The sequence below is a fragment of the Nyctereutes procyonoides genome, unplaced genomic scaffold (genome assembly GCF_905146905.1).
Source record: "Nyctereutes procyonoides isolate TBG_1078 unplaced genomic scaffold, NYPRO_anot_genome, whole genome shotgun sequence".
Classification (NCBI taxonomy): Eukaryota; Metazoa; Chordata; class Mammalia; order Carnivora; family Canidae; genus Nyctereutes; species Nyctereutes procyonoides.
Genome location: NW_026575051.1, coordinates 33,050,115 through 33,070,305, shown reverse-complemented (window position 1 = coordinate 33,070,305; position 20,191 = coordinate 33,050,115). Strand labels below are relative to the sequence as shown.

Sequence of the window (20,191 nt, the reverse complement as noted above, 5' to 3'; positions counted from 1 at the left end):
AATAATGTATCAACATTAATTTCTTGATTTTATTAGGGTTGTATAGAAGAATGTTCTTGTTTGGAGGAAATAGATACTGAAGTATATGGGATGATGGAGTGAGCATCATCATGTTGGCAAATTACTATTAACTGGCTCAGGAAAAATTATTTGTACTACCTTACAATTTTTTCTAAGTTTTCAAATATCTCAAAAGAAATCAAACAGAAAGAAAACCAATCGAAATTAAGAAACTTAACTTCTATAATATTTCAGAGAAGAGCTGAGAAGGAGAAAAAATTTTCATCAAAGGAAAGTTGATTTTTCTCAAAATACCCAGCTATTGTGAAATTAGAATCTGCTGCCTCAAAAAGCACAAGTTTAGTTACTGCTTTTCCTAAGGATGCCCACTCCAACATAGCCCTCTCAAGTGGGGGCTGTTCCTTTTTCTATACTTCTACCACTACTGGACCTGGAGCTTCTTTATTCCTTACTGATATGCCTTTAGCCATTCTTGGTCTCTCCTTTCTGAAACCACCTCCACCACTGGCTTTGAATCTCTTGGACAGTACCATTCACAGTTTCATTCATGTTTTGCAGTCGCTACAAAGCCTGGAAGCCCTCAGCTCCTAAAGGCTTCATTTCTTTTTTTTTTCTTTCTTTCTTTTTTTTTCCTTTTTTTAAGGCTTCATTTCCTAACTCAAGGTCACTTCTTCCAAAACTACTCCAGCAATCACACCTCTTAGGTTCTCTTTCCCCTCTCCTTAAGTGTTATTGCACTCTAGCTCTCCTTAGCTCCTCATTCCTATAGTCATTCCCTAGAACTTTACATTACCTATGACTGCAATTTAAAGTTCAATCAATATCCTCTCTCCAGCTTACTCTAATGCCACAAGCTCAACAATCTTTGGACCTCATTTAGTAGATTCCACAAATCCTCCTCCTTTTTGCAATCCCTGTACCTTCTTTCAAATCCTTTCCTCCTTACCCATCTTAAATTCCATACTCCATCATTATCACTCATTCTTGCATATATCCCAATTTGCTTTGTCATATCTAGGCAGATAGGACAGATACAAATACCAACATTTACAAATCTAACCTCCTGCCCTTGTACCTACTACATAACTTGTACTCACAAGCTCATAGCTGGGGAAAAACACACAACTCTTCTGACTGACTATGCTTTAATTCAAGATCACTAGTCTTGAATACACCGTCAGTGCTGCTTAGTAATCATACTATATTTTCCAAATTCATTCTCTCTCCACATTCCTAGATTACTATTTTGTAAATTATTTTCTGTCCTTCAATTTCAACTGAGAATCTTGGTTCTTATTTCATGAGAAAATAATCAGAGAAATTCTTTAAGCTCCATTACTACATCGACTTGCAGATATGCCTGGACAAATTCCCTTTTCCTCTTCTCCTTTTCCTGGCAAAATTCCTCAAAAGGGTCTTTGGTATTCAACATCTCTAACTCTTCCCTCTCGTTCTTGCTTTCGCCCATTTTGCGATAGCTAGTCTTTAAGATGGTTCCCAGGGAGTTTCACCTGCTAGTATCAATCCTTGTACAATTCCTCCAACAAAGTCCCAGGGTTGATCTGTGTGAATACAGCAGAAGTAATAGACCTCTTGAGAGACCATGAGACAGAGGCAAGGAGCTAAACAACTTCTGGATTCCAGACCCAAAGAAACCATGACATAATGTTGTTTGTTTTAAATTAACTTTGGGGGCAAATTCTTACACAACAATGAGTAATTCACTTGGTAAGTAGATTCTGGCCCATGTAACTGCTCTTATCAAGATCTCTAATGTCTTCTCCTTTGCTAAATACAACAGTAATTCTCAGACCTCATCTTACTTGGCTTATAATCAGCATCAGAAAGTTAAACATACTCTCACCCTTGAAACACTTCTTTAATTTGACTACCCAGACATCACACTTTTCTGTTTTTGCTCCTATCTCATGGGCTATCCCTTTTTAATAATTTCTTAGTCAACTTCATTGGCTCTACCAATAAACTATATCCAATATTTATTGAGAGCACTAGAAACGCTCCAATAGAAAAGGAATCCTGCTGTTAGAAATGCCCTAAAAGGGATTCTAACACAGGAATAAGAAACTAAATAACTAAATAACTAAATAAATTATTTAGTTTTATAAACTAAATAAATTATTCTAAATTGCTTTGAAATGACAATAACTAATCTTCTGTGAAAATCACCTGTATCCTCAATATCGATACTTAAAAGCTTTTGAAAAGATGAACCAATGACTTTGTAATTTTATTCTCAACTCAGGAGCGATGGGCAAAAAATCCGCCAAGTTCTTCCCATTCATTTACTCATTCAATCAACAATATCTTTAAATACTGACTGATTACCAAGTATATGCCATAACAGTCATTTTCTAGGTACTAGGGGCATACAACAAAATAGAGATTAAAATCTCTGACCTAATGGAGCTTATGCCCTAATGGGAGGGAGAATAAAGAATAAAAATATTAAGTAAATGATACACTATGTTTAATAAATAATAGGTAATAAGTTCTTTGAAGGAAAGAGAAAAGAAGGTAAGACAGGTAGCAATTTTAAAAAGAAAGTCAGGCAATGCTTAATTGAGAAGATGACCTATTAGCAAAGAGCAGAACAGATTCATATATCCTTTCTCTTACTATATGCCACTAGCTTGCTGCCCCTTATTCACCTTCATAGAAGCGTAAAGGCTTATTCCCTGAAGGAGATAAAACAGAGGCCCTCTGAAGTGAAAGTCACCTGGCAAAACTGAGAGCATGGGTATATGAACATAGGCATCCTGACTACTGAATGCAGAGATACACAGAACTTCTCCTCTACTGGGTTCCCAGAAGCTAGCAGTTAGATTATTACTCTTCAGGAAGGAAATAGACAAAGGTCCTCTCTGGCATTTCAAGAAGTGTAAGGAATCTAAGATGTTATCCTACTTGCAAGCTAACACACTAGTCTGCCACAGTTTCATGAGTGCTGAGAGAAGACATGAGATTCCTGGGTCAGAGACAAAGGATTTTGTTACTTATAGCATAGCAAGCAGCACGAGCTGCATGATCACATCAGTTCCCCTTGTCCTTATTCCCCCAAGATCTAGGAGGGTGATAGAGGCAGGTCCAAGTGGATGCTATGCATACAGTGGGTTTTAGGTCAGAATTGAGGAACTCTAAGCTTAGGAAACCTTAATCTTTTTTTTTAAAGATTTATTCATTTATCTATGATAGAGAGAGAGAGAGAGAGGCAGAGACACAGGAGGAGGGAGAAGCAGGCTCCATGCTGGGAGCCCGATGTGGGACTCGATCCCGGGACTCCAGGATCGCGCCCTGGGCCAAAGGCAGGCGCTAAACCGCTGAGCCACCCAGGGGTCCCCAGGAAACCTTAATCTTTTATAAAGGGCTATAAAAAAAAACAAACCTGTCTAATCTTTGAACTAGAGGGAGACATTATCTTTATTATACTGTACAGTAAACAAATCTTCCTTCTGCTCCAGACAAGGAAATTATCTAAGTCTTCCAAAGCTCTTCACTTCTACAAACATCCTTAAAAAGTTTTTCTGGAACAGAAGTCTTTCAGTGTCTCTGTTCACAACATATACAGAAACATGAGAAACATGAAGAATTATTTTCAACAATATATAGAATAATACTCAGATTCTTCACGTTTTTAATGTGCAGAATCTGACCAACCCAATAGATCTATATAATACTTAATACCTAATTATATAGATCTATTACAATAGATAATATCTATAGACAACTGATTTCAAAGATTCCTTAGCAAATGGCTCCCAATATCACCCTATGCAAAGGTCAAAGAGACAAGTCTCAAGTATGTACTCAGAACTTCCAATTAAGTTTCCTTTTAGTCATGTATATACAACTGAGGACTATCAGACACTGGAAGAAAGCTTGCAAGTTAGAGACCAAAACAAAAAGGAAAATAAAAAAAAAACTTGTAGAAAAAAAATACTATCAATATTGTTCTTAGAGAAAAGATATTGCATTTCATGAAACAAGAAAATGTTGCTATGATAGAGGAATACTCCAAAAACACAGGAACATTTGGATTTTAAAAGAAAAGAAGGGATCAGAGCTAAGGAGGAAAACAAAGAGGAAAGAGAGGAGGAAGAAAAGAGGAAAAGTTAGATAAGGGAGAGAAAAACAACAAAAGTAAAAACTCAAAAAGGGATTAAAGTTGAAGAAATAAGTGTAATAGAAAGTACAAATGAAAGACAAAAATGGAAAAAAGGAGAGAGAGAAAAAAAAAACCTAAAAAGTAAGAGAACCAGTGATGATGATCCAGTATCTGAATGACAGAAGTTCCAGATAGAAAAAAACAGGGAAGCAGGAGAAAATCATTAACAAAATAAGAAAACTTCCCAGAACTGAAACACATGTTTCCAGATTAAAAGGTCCCAACAGGTACTCAGAAATCCAAGGTACATTATCATGTGTCATAAGAACACTAGAAACAAAGAGAAGGTGCTACAAGATTCCTGAAAAGGGAAAAGGGTCACATAAAGAATCAATCAGATGCCTTTGGAATTCTCAATAGCAATATTACAAACCAAAAGACAATGGAACAATATTTTCAAAATTCTGAAGAAAAGAGTTTCTACCCTGGAATTCTATACTTAGCTAAACTTTAAAACAAGAGAAGAATAAAGACATTTTTAGACATGGAAGGCTTCAGAAAATTCCTATGCCACTTTTCTCAACAAGATATAGAAAACAGGCTCCAACAAAACAAGAGTAAACCAAGAAAGAAAAACAGGTGTTAGTAGACATCTACTGTGGAAGAGGCAAAGGGAATCCCTAGGAAGATGGTAAAGGAAGATTCCAGATAATCTTCTGCCTTATAGAACATGACTAATAAATACTGGATTAGTTTGCCACAGCAAAGAGATATGTTGAGGTCCATCATCTGAAAGATCCTAACTGCCATGGTACCATTTTATCGTAAGAAGAGATTAAACAGTTGGCCAGACTCTCTTCACTACTTGATTTGCCTATGGGTGCAATTGATGAAGTTTCTGCCCTATTGATTAGATTAAAAGAGGGCAGTCTTTTTACTGAACAGTTTTCTGTTTGACCTGCTCCTGAGAGTTGAAGGTAGAAAAGTTAAATGTTAAGTTTAGATGCAAAGAAGCCTACTCCATGTGTTGGATATCTAATACTTCATCACATTACAAGCTTACCAGAAGTCCTAAATGCAGTGAACTCTAAGTTTCACACAATTCACTCCTTGTCTTGCCCACAAACTTCCCCAAAGAGGAATCTTAAACTTTAACTATACGGAAACATACTATAACCCAAAAACTCTATGCAGCTTTTCTTCTGGGATCCTTCTTTTAATAGTAGTGATACTGCAGCTCCCTTATACAACTAGGTTTGTGCTTACTACTCAGTTTTTCCAAACTCAACCAGATATATACTTAGGTAACATTCATAGGTGATAAAACTATACAGAAAGCAAAAGAATGATTAACACAAAAATCAGGAGGGATATACAGGAGGCTTTCACAGTACTAATAACATTCTGTTTCTTAAAGGAAGGTTTGAGTATTGGGGTATTCATTTTATCATTTAATAAAATAATATCTTATATGATCTTCAAAAAATGGGTGACAGAGTTCACAAAAAATTTTTAAATATTTATTGTACACTCTGTGCCATGCACTGTCCTAAGCTAAGTAGACCAAACCAAAGAAAACAAAAAACCTGCTTTCCTTGCCCTCATCTAATTCTGTAAATTACATCTATCCTGAGCATGACAGAGGATAGAGTGCTTAGTCTGTGAATTCAGAAAAGGCTTTGTTAAAAATAAGGCATTCGAGTTGAAATCATAAAAAAGAGTCAGATTAAGATGGAAAGGAAGACAATCTGAAAAGGAAGAAAAAGAAACTTCTTGAAGGCAGGGTCCATGTCTCACATATGTCTTACTTCATATGGTATTATGTATAGGGTAAGCCCATGTACACTACTGGTGGCAATGTAAAATGGTGTTGCCACTATGGAAAACGGTATAGAGGTTCCTCAAAAAAGTAAACATAAAACTATCATATGATCTAGCAATTACACTCCTGGGTATTTACCTAAAAGAACTGAAAACAGGACCTCGAAGACATATTTACACTTCCATGTTCAATGCCACGTTATTCACAATGGCCAAGTGGTGGAAATAACCTAAATGTCATCAGTAGATGAAAGGGTAAAGACAATGAGAATAGAATATTTTCAACCTTAAAAAAAAAAAAAGAAGAAAATCCTATACTACAACATATAGATGAACTGTGAGAACTCCTGTTAAGTGAAATAGGCCAAACGCTACATGATTCTACTTAATGAGCTATCTAATATAGTCACACTTATCAAATTAAGTAGAATGGTGTTTACTAGGGTCTGGGAGGAGGGAGAAATGAGGAACTGCTATTCAACCATACAGAATTTCAGTCACGCAAGGTTAAAAAGTTCTAGAGATCTGCTGACAAAAATATGCATATAGTTAGCAACACTGTAACTATATACATAAAAATTTGTTGAGCGTAGATTTCATGTTATTTGCTTTTTACCAAATACACATAAAAAATAATAAGTGCTTTACTCTCAAGTGTTACATGTTAACACCCCATGCTAATTTTATTTAGAGAAAAGTCCTGAGGTTTTTGTCCTAAGGTAAATACTAATCTTCCTGACATTCTACCATTGGCCTTGAGGTGCCCAACTATTACAGTTGATCTGATTACAGACCTTTAATTAATCTCTGTTTTCCAGCCCACTTTTACTTCCCTTCATCTGCTATAATTCCTGAAATCCCTGGGGGAAGGTATCCCAAAAGGCAGTTCAGCTCTCACTTCTGTTTTCTGTCCTGCAGAAATTTATTGAAATATTTTGCTATTCCTTCTTGGATTTTATACTGCTATTACCAAAGGGTCTTAGAAAGACCCAGGCATATGTGTACAGTCTGTTTATTGTCTTGAATCTGAAACCCTCTCTGCTTTTTCATATTTACTAGAATGATAACCTCCCTCCATGAGGTTGGGAACTACATATATCTTTTAAATTGTTTTAATTTAGGAGTGAGCACTATGTCTTACACATAATGGTAAGTGTTTATGAAATACTTGAACTTTCACCTAACTTCTTAATTTAGTACCCTACTTGTTCAAAGAAATCTATTTTCACCTTGCCTATCAGTTATCTGCTATCCCAAACATCAGATTTACACTTTTAAAGACCTGTGATAGAGACCTACAAACACTTACATTAAGTCATGATAATTTAATTTTATTTTTTATTCCTATCACCATCTTTCGCATTTCCATTTCCATTGGTTAAACAGTGGGCATTGATATGTTATTTATTTTGTGAACAAGTGAGCATTCATTCAACCATAACTTATTTAGCTTCTAAAATATTGAGAACTAAGAGATATGAACATAAAGGAGAACCCTACCCTTGTTCTGAGTTCCCAATCTAGTTTGAATAGAAACATTCAAGCAAATAATTGCACTACAATGTGATAATCTCTTAACTCCCTACTTTGGAGACCAAAGCAAATGCCAGTGTAATTATCACTATCTGTTAAGCCAGGTAAAAAGACAAATAATGGCAGTGACAGAAAGAAATTATTGCACGTAGGGAAAGCAAAATGGAGGCTTATAATGCCAAATGGACTCAAATTTTATAAGTTATGCAAAGCTTATTGAAGGCACTAATTCTATGGTGAGTTTTCCCTTCATGATTATTGAGATTATTCAGTTACTGTTAACAGCAATGGATTAGTGACATGAAATGAATTCTCTACCTGTGTATTTCTTTAAATTTTCCTCATTTTACAAAAGCACTCTTCTTTAATGATTCTTGATGTTTGATTGTATCTATATGTTTGATTTATATTATAAATAAAAAAATTATAACATGCTAAGAAGTAAAAGATGTATATAGAAAATGCTATGAAACACAGCAAAGAAAGCATTTAACTGGGAGTTATCTATGGCTTCACAAAGGAGATGAGGTGGGAAAAATATGCACAAAATTTGAGGTAAGTTAGGATCCATCAAATTTGAGAAAATGGAAGTGGTTCCATAGGGAGAATCCACAAGAAGATGGTGGGAAATAACGTTAGACATGTAGGAAAGGGTCAAATCACGAAAAATCTCAACAATTCAGCAAAACTGTTAAAATATTTCAATGGGTTTCAAAGGAAGACCTTGAAAAGATAGATGGTGGTTGGGAAAAACTTAAGGAGACAACTAGTAAGGGAGAAACAGATGACTCTTCGACCATCACGTCTAAATATTTGAAGCTTCATTTCAAGTGGCCAATTAACCACTACATCAAGGCAAAGTAACAAGGGGACAACCCCTCTTTACTTTGATAGCTATCTTTTATTTCCAGCCTTCCTTTTCTCTTGATATTAACTTGTTCTTAACTGCTATCACCTTTATAAAAAACACTGGGTAGTGGTAGGCAAGGAATACATATACACACAAAGAATTTTATCAGAATGGATGGTCTTAGAAAAACTCTGGCCAAATACAAATAACTGGAAATTACTTTTTTTTTAATTTCTTTTTTTTTTTTAACCAGGGTTGATTTCTTATTAGTCCAAATGCTTATCTAGCTGTGAAACTTCTATCCAAGTGGGGAATACATATATATATGTATTTTAGCAATAAGACTTTCCCCATACATTATTGAGGTTTTATGCAATTTTCCCTTCTTTCTTCTTATAAATAGCAGTCTTGTAGATGAACTACATAGAAAGTTTTCAAAAAAGGATATCAAAATGGCCAATAGGCATATGAAAAGATGCTCATTTCATCAGGGAAATGCTAATCAACAATACAAGATATCACCTTACATGTATTGGAATGCTTATTATCTAGAAAACAAGAGACAAGAGGTGCTAATGAGGATGTGGGGGGGGGGGGAATACTATATGCTACTGGTGGGAATGCACATTGATCTGACCACTATGGAAAACAATATGGAGGCTCCTTAAAAAGCTAAAAATAAATCTGCCATACAATCCAGCAATTCCACTTCTGGGTATATACCTAAAGGAAATGAAAACAAGATTTCAAAGATATAAATGCACTCCTATGTTTCCTGCAGCATTATTCACAATAGCCAATATATATAAACAATGAATGAATGGATAAAAAAAGATGTGCTCACATCTCTTTTATCCATTCATTCATTGTTTATATATATATATATATATATATGTATGTATGTATAGAGATATACACATATACACACACAGTGGAATAATATTTAGCTATTAGAAAGTAGACTATCTTGCCATTTACAACAATATGAATGGACCTTGAGCACATTATGTTAAGTGACATAGGTCAGAAAAATAAAAAATAATGTATATCACTTATTTGTAGAATCTAAAAACGTCAAACTTGTCAAAAACAAAGAGTAAAATGGTGGTTAGCAGGGGATGAGGAAGTGGGGAGATAAGACTGATGTTGTTTAAGAATACAAACCTGCAAATAGTAGTAAATAAGCCATAGAAATCTACTGCACAGTATAATGAATAGAGGCAACAATATTGTTCTACAATTATGTAATGTCAATAAATATTGCTACAACAATCACATTATAATAAATGTTTCAAAATAACACATATACCTCAAATTTATACATTATATATTAAATTTAGTCACTAAAAAAAAAAAAGAAAAATGTAGCAGTTTTATTTTACTACTACTACTATCATCCATAGAGGACTTACTACGTGCAGGGGCACTGTGTTTATACTGTTACTAATCCCTTAGGCAATTTTATAGGGCAGGGACTAATATATCCATTTTAGAGACACCAAAGCTCTGATAATTTAAATAATTTACCCAGAAGCAAACGCCATTGCTCTTTGCCCCAAAGTCTGTGCTTGGTCTTCTACGTCACATTGATAAAGAAGTTTTTTGTTTGTTTTGTTTTTAAAGATTTTATTTATTTATTTTTACTAGTGAGAGACACAGAGAGAGAGCGGCAGAGACATAGGCAGAGGGAGAAGCAGGCTCCATCCAGGGAGCCTGATGTGGGACTCGATCCCGGGTCTCCAGGATCAGGCCCTGGGCTGAAGGCTGTGCTAAACCACTGAGCCACCCGGGCTGCCCTGATAAAGGAGTTTAAACATAGGTATGCAGTTCATTCTTACACTTATCACAGAACCCTTACACTAGTAAGAAGTAGCTGTCTTATTGGGGAAGAAGACCCAAAGGAGGTATATAAAGGCTAAACCATATCACTCAGCTATCCTATGTATAAGGATAACTCTTGAGAACTGAGAAGGAAAAGGCAATAAATGGTTGCCAGGCAACTCCATGACTGTCTTTCTTTAGATCAAGTTGCTTCTGAAACTCTATAGAGTCCATCTTATTTCAGTATTTTTACCATCTGGGGCAATTTAGGATAGAAATAGAGGGCATGAAAAAGGAAATCAATATTTACTGAGTATTATACCAGGTCTCTTTATCTAATTTGCTCACTTAATATTCACAAATACACTGTAAGAAAGGGGTTATTTCCATTCACTGATTAGGTTAGGCCAGGAGAGAGTGAAAAATTTGCTTAAGACTAAATAGCTAGTAAGTGGCAGAACAAGACTTGCTAGTGCATAGCTGAACAAATACAAACACTGCAATTCAAACACTATCTACAGATTAAGTTAGTTTTATAAGCATAGAAATACAAGCATAAATACTTAGATTTCCTTGATAAGTTATAAATGTAGGGGTCTTTTTTTTTTTTAATGTAGGGGTCTTTTGTGAGGTTTCTTCTTCCCTTTGGATTTCCCTTCTTGCCCTTGGTCATTCTAGTTCATTCTTCTTATCCCAGAAATAGCTTTATTAATTTTTTTTAATTTACTTGTTAACAGGAGACGTTTTCCTATGTACGTACTATGCTTCACAATTATATAAATCACAGGAAAACATCAAAATAACTTTTTCATCACTTTCAGCTCTTTACATTAAATGGTTCACAAACAGTATAGTAAATGAGACAAAATGTGACTGCTTCTCATTCTTTCTTATATTTCTAGAAGTTAAATAATATTTTACATGTATGCAGCCCTCTACAGTTTGCTGAGAAGTTTCACCTATTTAACAAACAACAACCTTATAAAGCAGGTAATACACTTCCCAGATGAGAAACTGAAGCTCACAGAGGTGAAGTGAGTTTTCCAAGGTAACAGAAAAAAGGAAGCTGGTATCCTGATTCCAAGTCACTACTTTGTTAACTACAACAGAGCTGCATATTTGAATATAAAAGCTTCTGAAATACCTAAGATATACCTTTAGCTATCTCTATACCACAAGTGACTCAGATCAATACCAAAATGATAAATAGATTTGTCCTGTCTTGCCAGAAACTTAATTAAGATCTTCCTTCTTTATGCTGGAGAGTCATTTTACCTTTTTAAACATGTTCTCTCTCGTGTTACCATAAAAATGAAAATGCTGTTTACTTGTTTTCCAATTTGGAATCAATCCAGAGACAGAGCACATTAAGATTTAACTACAGTTACAAAACAGAATATGAATGTTAGCAATGTTGATAATATAAAACAAAGGACATACTTAATAGGTTGAAAGGTAGAGGAACAGAGCTAATTTGAAAAAAGAGACAAGACTGCTTATATCCTTATATTACACAATAGTGTTTGTCATGTTTGTTGAAATAGGAAGTGGAGTTTTAAACAATTCATTATTTAATAGTAATTTCAAAGTCAAAGAAAGATATGGGAATAATGATATCTCTTAAAAAGTAGGGGGGAAGGAGGGAAGAAAATAGTTTAAGATTAAGTTGTCATTCATCATACCAGGAAGCGAAAATGTCTATATAGAGGAAGCCATTAAAATTAGAGGAATAGTTAAAGGTGGATGCATTGGGCACAGCCTGGGTGGCTCAGCACTCAGGCAGTTTAGCACCGCCTTCAGCCCAGGGCGTGATCCTGGAGTCCTGGGATTGAGTCCATGAGTCCCATGTCGGGCTTCCTGCATGGAGCCTGCTTCTCCTTCTGCCTGTGTCTCTGCCTCTCTCTCTCTCTCTCTGTGCCTCTCATGAATAAATAAATAAAATCTTTTAAAAAAAAGTGGCTGCATCTAGAGAATTAACTATTTTCATTACAAATCTTTCTGGACTAAGAGAGTTTTTAACTATTTGTATTATTTGCATAAAATTATTTTTTTTCCAGAAAAAAGGGATGGGTGGAAAATAAAAAGCAAATGAAACAATATATGTTTCTTTTAAAAATACTAGCATTATTATAAATGGGGAATTGTTATTTGAATTTTTTATCAAAATTGTACATAGCGCTCTAACATTTCAAACTGAGGCCAGTTTCCTAGAACAGGCAATGACTTTGTTGTAGAAGTCTGTGAAAATTTTATTAATCAATTTTCAACAGCTCTATAAATACTCATTGTCTCTTATGACTGATGCTATTGTAGATGACAGCTATTTCCTGACTCAAACCTCTCACTGTCAGCACAATTTCATGCCGGAAATAATTTAAATGTGTTGCAATAAGCTGTATAATACCATCTAATTCCTACTACATCTAACCTGCCCTTCTGCAACTCACAGACAAAATTATTTCTTTCTTCTTCTAAAAGTTTTCCAGAAATATACACAAAGTGTAGGAATTACAGTAAAATACAGTGCTGGAAAGAAAAGGTCTTGAAGTGACAGTACAAATCAAACAGAAAAATAGGGCATGTAATAAAAAAGTATAGAGAAAATCCAAGCACTTAGAAGAAAAAAGCAAATTTTTAAGGAACAGAGGTAAAAAGAGAATTAACACACAGGATAAAGAAAAAATTACTTCTATATGGATATATTTATGTTGTCAAGGATGAGTCTAGAAATTAATGATATGTATTAAAATAAAGTCAGCCAAATTCATAGGAGTAATTTCTGGAAGCAGAATATTTTGGGAAGGATAACTTTTCCTAACAAATTTATTAATATTAAAAAGACACACACTCTTGGAACTCTTAAATACTATCTTAAAATAAAACAAAACTTGAAGGAAGAAGGACATAAAAAGAAAACCAAATCAGTATCTCCAAAACTGGAAAAAATTTGTTGCCTTCTTTGCATGTATGAGCTAGCTCTCTTTCTCCCTCTTTCTTTTCCAGACTGCTGATGAGGAAAAGCTCATCTGGGCATGAGAAACTATTTTGGATCCACCATACCTGTGAGCCTTAATAAGTCACCAATTCCATCAACCAATGTTCTTTATAGTTTCCATATGAACTTAAACACTCAACATGATAGGCTATTTTGGGGCACACTGGCAGGTAATACAACTAAATTACCAGATTTACATTATCATCGAGGTGTTCAGAGGATGAAACAAGAACCTGTGGAAAACTACACACATATAAAAGATAATCATGCTGAGAATGCTACTGGGATGAGGAAAGTAGCACATCTCATAATTTGTGAAGGGTCATTTGTAAAAATCTATAGATATCACTGTGTACCATAAATAAGAAAAATAAGATATTCTGAATCAAAGAAAAACAAAATCAATACAGCATTAGGATAAAAAAAGATCTTGAGAAATTATATTAGGTATTACGTTTTAGACATGACAAATTTTGAAAGAAATTATTTTTCTTCTTCTGTTCAAAATCCAGTTCTCATGTTTCCCATTTTGGTTGTTATAATTTAATGAAAAAGTATGCAGCCTCTTAAACACTTTCTTGTATAATACTGTAAAAATATACATATAATTGTTTTTGCATATAAACTAAAATCATGTATTATGCAATTCTATTGCTTTCCAAACCCAGGCTTCTCTTTTAAAGACTGGTGTCTGCTATAAACTATTTTTAAAAGATATTTCCTTTCCACACACTCGTAAATGATCAGATAATGGACATTTCACAGTCAATAATACAAAATTAGTAGTATTAGAAGCTGAAATAGCAACAATGTCTAAATCTGGGGTTACAACTAATTAAAACCAAACAAAAATCTGTGTCCAGGAAAAAGCACTTAAAAAGAAAGTACTCCATTTGGGTCTTTTCTTCCTTCCTTCCTTCCTTCCTTCCTTCCTTCCTTCCTTCCTTCCTTCCTTCCTTCCTTTCTTTCTTTCTTTTTCTTTCTTTTTAAAGATTTTATTCATCCATTCATGAAAGACAGAGAGAGAGAGACAGAGAGAGAGAGAGGCAGAGACATAGGCTGAGAGAGAAGCAGGCTCCATGCAGGGAGCCTGATGTGGGACTTGATGCCAGGTCTCCAGGATCATGCCCCAGGCCGAAGGCAGGCTCTAAACTGCTGAGCTGCCCGGGATATCCTCTATTTGGGTATTTCTGAAATACCATTTGTCATAATGTTAAAAAAAATTACTCTGAAAATGACATTAATTACATGTAATATTTCTGCTATACAAATAACCTAGAAAGACCTCTCACCCCTGAATGTGCCAGAAGAAGAATAAACTAATCCCAAAGTTAGCAGAAGGAAGGGAACAACAAAGATCAGAGTGGAATTAAATGAAATAGAGAATAAAAAAGACAACAGAAAACATCAATGAAATCAACAGTTGGTTTTTTGAAAAGGTAAACAAATCAACAAACCTCTAAGCTATGAAAAAAACATAATTCAAATAATTATAAATGAAAGCCACTAACAACTAATACCACGAAAATACAAGAATAAGGGACAACAATGAACAATCAATGAAAAATTAGATAAACTAGAAGAAACAGATAAACTTTTAGAAACATACATCTTACCAAGACTGAATCATGAAGAAACAAAATCTGAACAGACCAATAAGAGACTGAATCAATAATAAAAAATCTCCCAACATATAGAAGCCAGGACCAGATGATTTAACTGGTGAATCCTACCAAACACTTAGAGATGAATGAATACATATCCTTCTCAAATTTTTCCAAAAAAAATTGATCAGGAAGGAACACTTTCAAGCTCATTTTAAAAGGCCAGCATTACCCTGATATGGAAGCCAGACAAGTGCGTTACAAGAAAAGAAGATAAGAAGATCACTGGCCAATATCCCTGATGAACACCAATGCAAAAACAAAATACTAACATACCAATTCCAAGAGTATTTTAAAAGAATCATATACTATGGTCAAGAGATTTATCCCTGGGATGCAAGGATGCTTTGCAATATGCAAATAAACATGATATACCATATTAACAGAATGAAGGATAAAAGTCATATCATCATTTCAGTAGATGTAGGATTCAACATACTTTCATGATAAAGACTTCAATAAAGTAGGTATAGAAGAAATGTACCTCAATGTAATAAAGGCCGAATAGGACAAGCCCACAGCAAGCTAACATCATACCCAACGGTGAAAAGTTAAAATCTTTCCTCTAAAGTTAGAAACAAGGGTACCCACTCTCATCACTTCTATTCAACATAGCACTGGAAATCCAAGCAACAGCAATTGGGCAATAAAAAGAAATTATATACACATTCAAATAGGAAAGGAAGAAGTAAAATTATCTGTATGCAGATGACATGATCTAAAGATTCCACCAAAAGGTTGTCAGAACTAATCAACAAATTCAGCAAAATTGTAGGACACAAAATCAACATACAAAAATCAGTTGTTTGTCTATATATGAACAATGAGCTACTTAAAAGAGAAATCAAGAAAGCAATCCCACCACTGTGTTGTTTATCTGAAATTAATATAGCATTATATGTCAACTATACTTCAATAAAAAATAAAAGGAAGTTGCTCTGTGCATGTTTATTTCATAAATGTAAAATCACTCAATTATTTAAAAAGAGGAGAAATTCCATTTACAATAGCACTGAAAATAATAAAATACTTAGGAATAAATTTAACCAAGGTGATAAAAACATATACACTAAAAGCTATGATACTGATGAAAGAAACGGAAGAAGGCACAAATAAAAGGAGAGATATCCTGTGTTCTTAGATTGGAAGAGTAATATTGTTAAAATGTCCACACTATCCCACATGATCTACAGATTCAAAACAATCTTTATCACAATTTCAATGGCATTTTTCACAGAAATAGAAAAAATTATCCTAAATTCATATGAAACCACAAAAGACTCTAAATAGCTACAGCAATCTTAAAAAATGAACAAACCTAGAGCCATCACACTTCCTGATTTCAAGGCTATAATATTACTATTAAAAGGCTACAGTAATTGGGGCATCTGGGTGGCTCAGTGGTTGAGCATCTGCCTTTGGCTCAGGTTGTGGTCCCGGGGTCCTGGGATTGAGTCCCCATGTTGGGCTCCCGCAGGGGGCCTGGTTCTCCCTCTGTCTATGTCTCTGCCTCTCTCTGTGTGCCTCTCATGAATAAATAAATAAAATCTTAAAAAAAAAAGGCTACAGTAATCAAAACAGTATGATAATGACATAAAAACAGGGATACAGACCAATGGAAGAGAATAGAGCCTAGAAATAAACCTATACATGCATGGTCAACTAATCTTTGACAAAGTACCAAGAACCTATCATGGAGAAAGGATAGTCTCTTAAAGGTGCTGAGAAAATTGGATATCCACAGGCAAAAGAATGAAACTACACCCCTATCTTACATCACTCACAGAAATTAACTCAAATTCAATGAAAGACTTAAATTTAAGACCTAAACCATAAAACTCCTATAAGAAAACATAAGAGAAAAGGTCCTGGACATTGGTTTTGGAGATTATTCTTCGGATTTGATCCCAAAAGCAAACGCAAAAATAAAGAAGTGAGATTACATCAAACTATTAAGCTTCTGCAAAGCAAAGGAAACCATCAACAAAATTAAAAGACAACCTATAAAATGTAAAAAAATATTTGAAATCTAAGGAGATGAATATCCAAAAAAAAAAAAGAACTCATAGATCAATAGCAGAAAAATAATCTGATTAAAAACTGGGTAGAAGATCTGAGTAGACATTTTTTTAAAGAAGACACAGATGACTGATAGGTACGATAAAAAGGTGCTCAACATCACTCATCACCAGGGAAAATGTAAATCAAAACCACACAGATGGAGCGCCTGGGCGGCCCAGTTAGTTAAGCATTTGGCTCTTGATTTTGGCTCAGGTCATGATCTTAGGGTCCTGGAGATTGAGCCCAGAATCCTGCTCCAAGCTCAACAGGGAGTCTGCTTGAGATCCTCTCCCTCCCTCTCCCTCACCTCCCTCAGTTCGTTTGTGCATGTGCTCTCTAATAAATAAATAAATACATCTTTTTTTTTATTTTAAAAAAGCAACACAAAGAGATATTAGCTCACACCTGTTAGAACTCCTATATCAAAATGTCAAAATAAACAAGTGCTGGTGAAGGCATGGAGAAAGGAGAAATCTTGTGCACTGTTGGTGGGAGTGAAAGTTGGTGCAGCTGCTATGGAAAATTGTGTGGAGGTTTCTAAAAAAATTAAAATTACAACTATCCTAATGATCCAGCAATCCCACTCATGGGTATATGTTTGAAAGAAATGAAATTAATATGATGAAAAGAAATCTGCACTACCATATTTACTGCAGCATTAGTCACAATATCCAAGGTAAGGAAATAACCTAAGTATCTATCAACAGATGAGTGGATTAAGAAAATGTGGTATAACACACACACATACAAAGAGGGAGCCACAGCCAGAGGGAGAGAGAGGTATCTTATTCAGCTATAAAGATAGAAATCTTGCCATTTGCAACAGTATGGATGAACCCGGAGGGCATCTGCTAAGTGAGATAACTGTCAGACAGAGAAAGACAAATACTGCATGGAATCACTTACATGTGGAAACCAAACCAAACCAAACCAAAAAGTTGATTTCATAGAAACAGACAGCAGAACTATGCTTGCCAGGGGGTAGAAGGTGAGAGAAATAGGAAGATATGGGTTGATTAACTTTGTTATGAGTAAGCTCTATCTAATGTGCACAGCATGGTGACTACATTTAATAATAAAGTACTGTATACTTAAATTTAAGAGTGGATCTTAAGCATTTTCACCACACATACACATAAGAGTACACTATGTGAGGTGATGGATGTGCTAATTATCTTGTTTGTGGTAATTATTTCATAATGTATATATAACAAATCACATTGTACACTTTAAATATATGAAATTCTATTTGTCAATTATTTCTCAATAAAGCTTAAAAATAAAAAGGGAGTCAGAGAAAAAGATCATTCTATTTTTTTCAACTGGCAACTTTAGAAAATACAATAGGCAAGACATTTAGTCTACCACATTAAGGAAGGACCAAGTCTATCTTGTAATAGTAATTAATTATTTTAACCTCTGTATTTCATAGAAAGTGGACTTACAACAGTTCAAATGACAATAAATATACACTTTAATATGTATGCCAGCAAGAAAAAATATTGTTTTTTTTTAAAAGAATGTACATATTTTTTGGTCATAAGCAATAAGTCTCCCTGAGCATTTTGAGAGTCTTCAGGAAGACAGAATAAACTCTCCATTGTGTACCATTCATTAAATCTATTATTACCTCGCATTTTAGTACCCACAGGATACTAAAAAGATAATCCCAAACACTTCAAATTTCCAGAATATTTTCTTAAATTGTAAAATAGGCTGAATTATGCTCAGCATGGCTTTAGTGTGAGGTGTACTCATTATTCATATTTGACATATATGGTAACTTTCTAGAATATTTCATTAACCATTGCATTTCCTAACTTCATAGAATGAAACAGAGTATACTATATCAGGAAAGCTGAAAATATGTCCACTGATCATATCAGGACCACTGGGTTTGGTTCAAACATTTTAATACAGAATATAAGTAAATAACCAAGCTGCTATAACGTATCTATCTTAAACCATATACATTACTTTCTGCATTTTGTTTAACTAGAGTAGTTAACCCACACCAAAAATGTGGTTAAAAAAACATTCTCAAAGGCATACTTTAAAACTTTATAATAAAACACCTTTGTACTCATTTATCAAATTATATGTCCACATTCACTGTGTATTTTTAAAAATTATATCTTACATGACATAACTGACACCACCCCTTCTTATATTTGTTTTTGTGGAAATTTCACATACCTTCTTTCATATGCTCATCATAAGAAATCATAGAGAAAGACAAAGAACCTATAATCAAGTCTATTTTATTGAGGCCTCAAATATATTTATTATAATGATACTCTTTGGTATCCTGTATTTGTAATTAAAAAAATAAAAATAATTAAAAGTTATTATTGCCATTATAATGTTGCTTCAAACTTTTCTTAAAAGTTAAAAATATTCCTTGGCTTACCTGTTGCATGTAACAAACTAGCTTCTACTCTGTGGGGAACTCTTGGTGGAATTTTCATAGATGCACGTATCTGGTAAAAACTAAAGGAAAATAGACCCAAAAAATCATTTCAAACTATATTTTAAAATATACAATGCCCCAATTTCTATATATCTGTATGTATTAAGTTATAAATTTGGTGTGCTTATATCAATCTCCCATAATATTTATTTATTTTTAAAAGATTTATTTATTTTAAAAATTTTTATTTATTTTATTATTTGGCAGGGGAGGGGGGGAGAGTAGAGGGAGAACGACAAGCCAATTCCGTGCTGAGCACAGAGCCAAGGCAGGGCTCAATCCCATGACCCTGAGAGATCATGACCTGTGCCAAAATCCAGAGTCAGCTGTTTAAACAAATGAGACAACCTGGCACCCTTCCCATAATATTTATTATTGGTGAAAAGAAATATATCAGGGGATCCCTGGGTGGCGCAGCGGTTTAGCGCCTGCCTTTGGCCCAGGGCGCGATCCTGGAGACCCGGGATCGAGTCCCACATCAGGCTCCCTGCATGGAGCCTGCTTCTCCCTCTGCCTGTGTCTCTGCCTATCTCTCTCTCTGTATCTCTCATGAATAAATAAATAAAATCTTTAAAAAATATTAAAAAAAAAAGAAATATATCAGATCCACAGGTCAAATATCAGCAGCATGCAAGAAAACCCAAACAGAAATGGGCATGTATAAAGATGAATGAGAGAAACAAAAGAAATGTAGAAGTGTTTGTTTTTTTTTAAGATTTTACTTATTTGAGAGAGACAGAGTGCATGAGAGAGAGCACAAGCAAGGGGGAGGGGCAGAAGAAGAAGTCAACTCCCTCCCCAGCGGGGAACTGGACATGGGACTGGATACCAG

The 20,191-nt window shown here is 34.6% G+C and overlaps 1 protein-coding gene across 13 annotated transcripts in view; it reads right to left on the bottom strand.

The window, feature by feature from the left end:
• Window positions 1-20,191, bottom strand: part of FAM135A (family with sequence similarity 135 member A) — a 133,248-nt gene that overhangs the window by 89,505 nt on the left and 23,552 nt on the right. For 12 of the 13 annotated variants that reach the window (XM_055329697.1, XM_055329695.1, XM_055329696.1 and 9 more), the window contains one exon: window positions 19,300-19,379. The exons of the other annotated variant lie outside the window; for it this stretch is intronic. In XM_055329697.1, coding sequence (XP_055185672.1) covers window positions 19,300-19,379 — 80 coding nt within the window. The remainder of the gene's footprint in view (window positions 1-19,299; window positions 19,380-20,191) is intronic. 13 annotated transcript variants of the gene reach the window in all.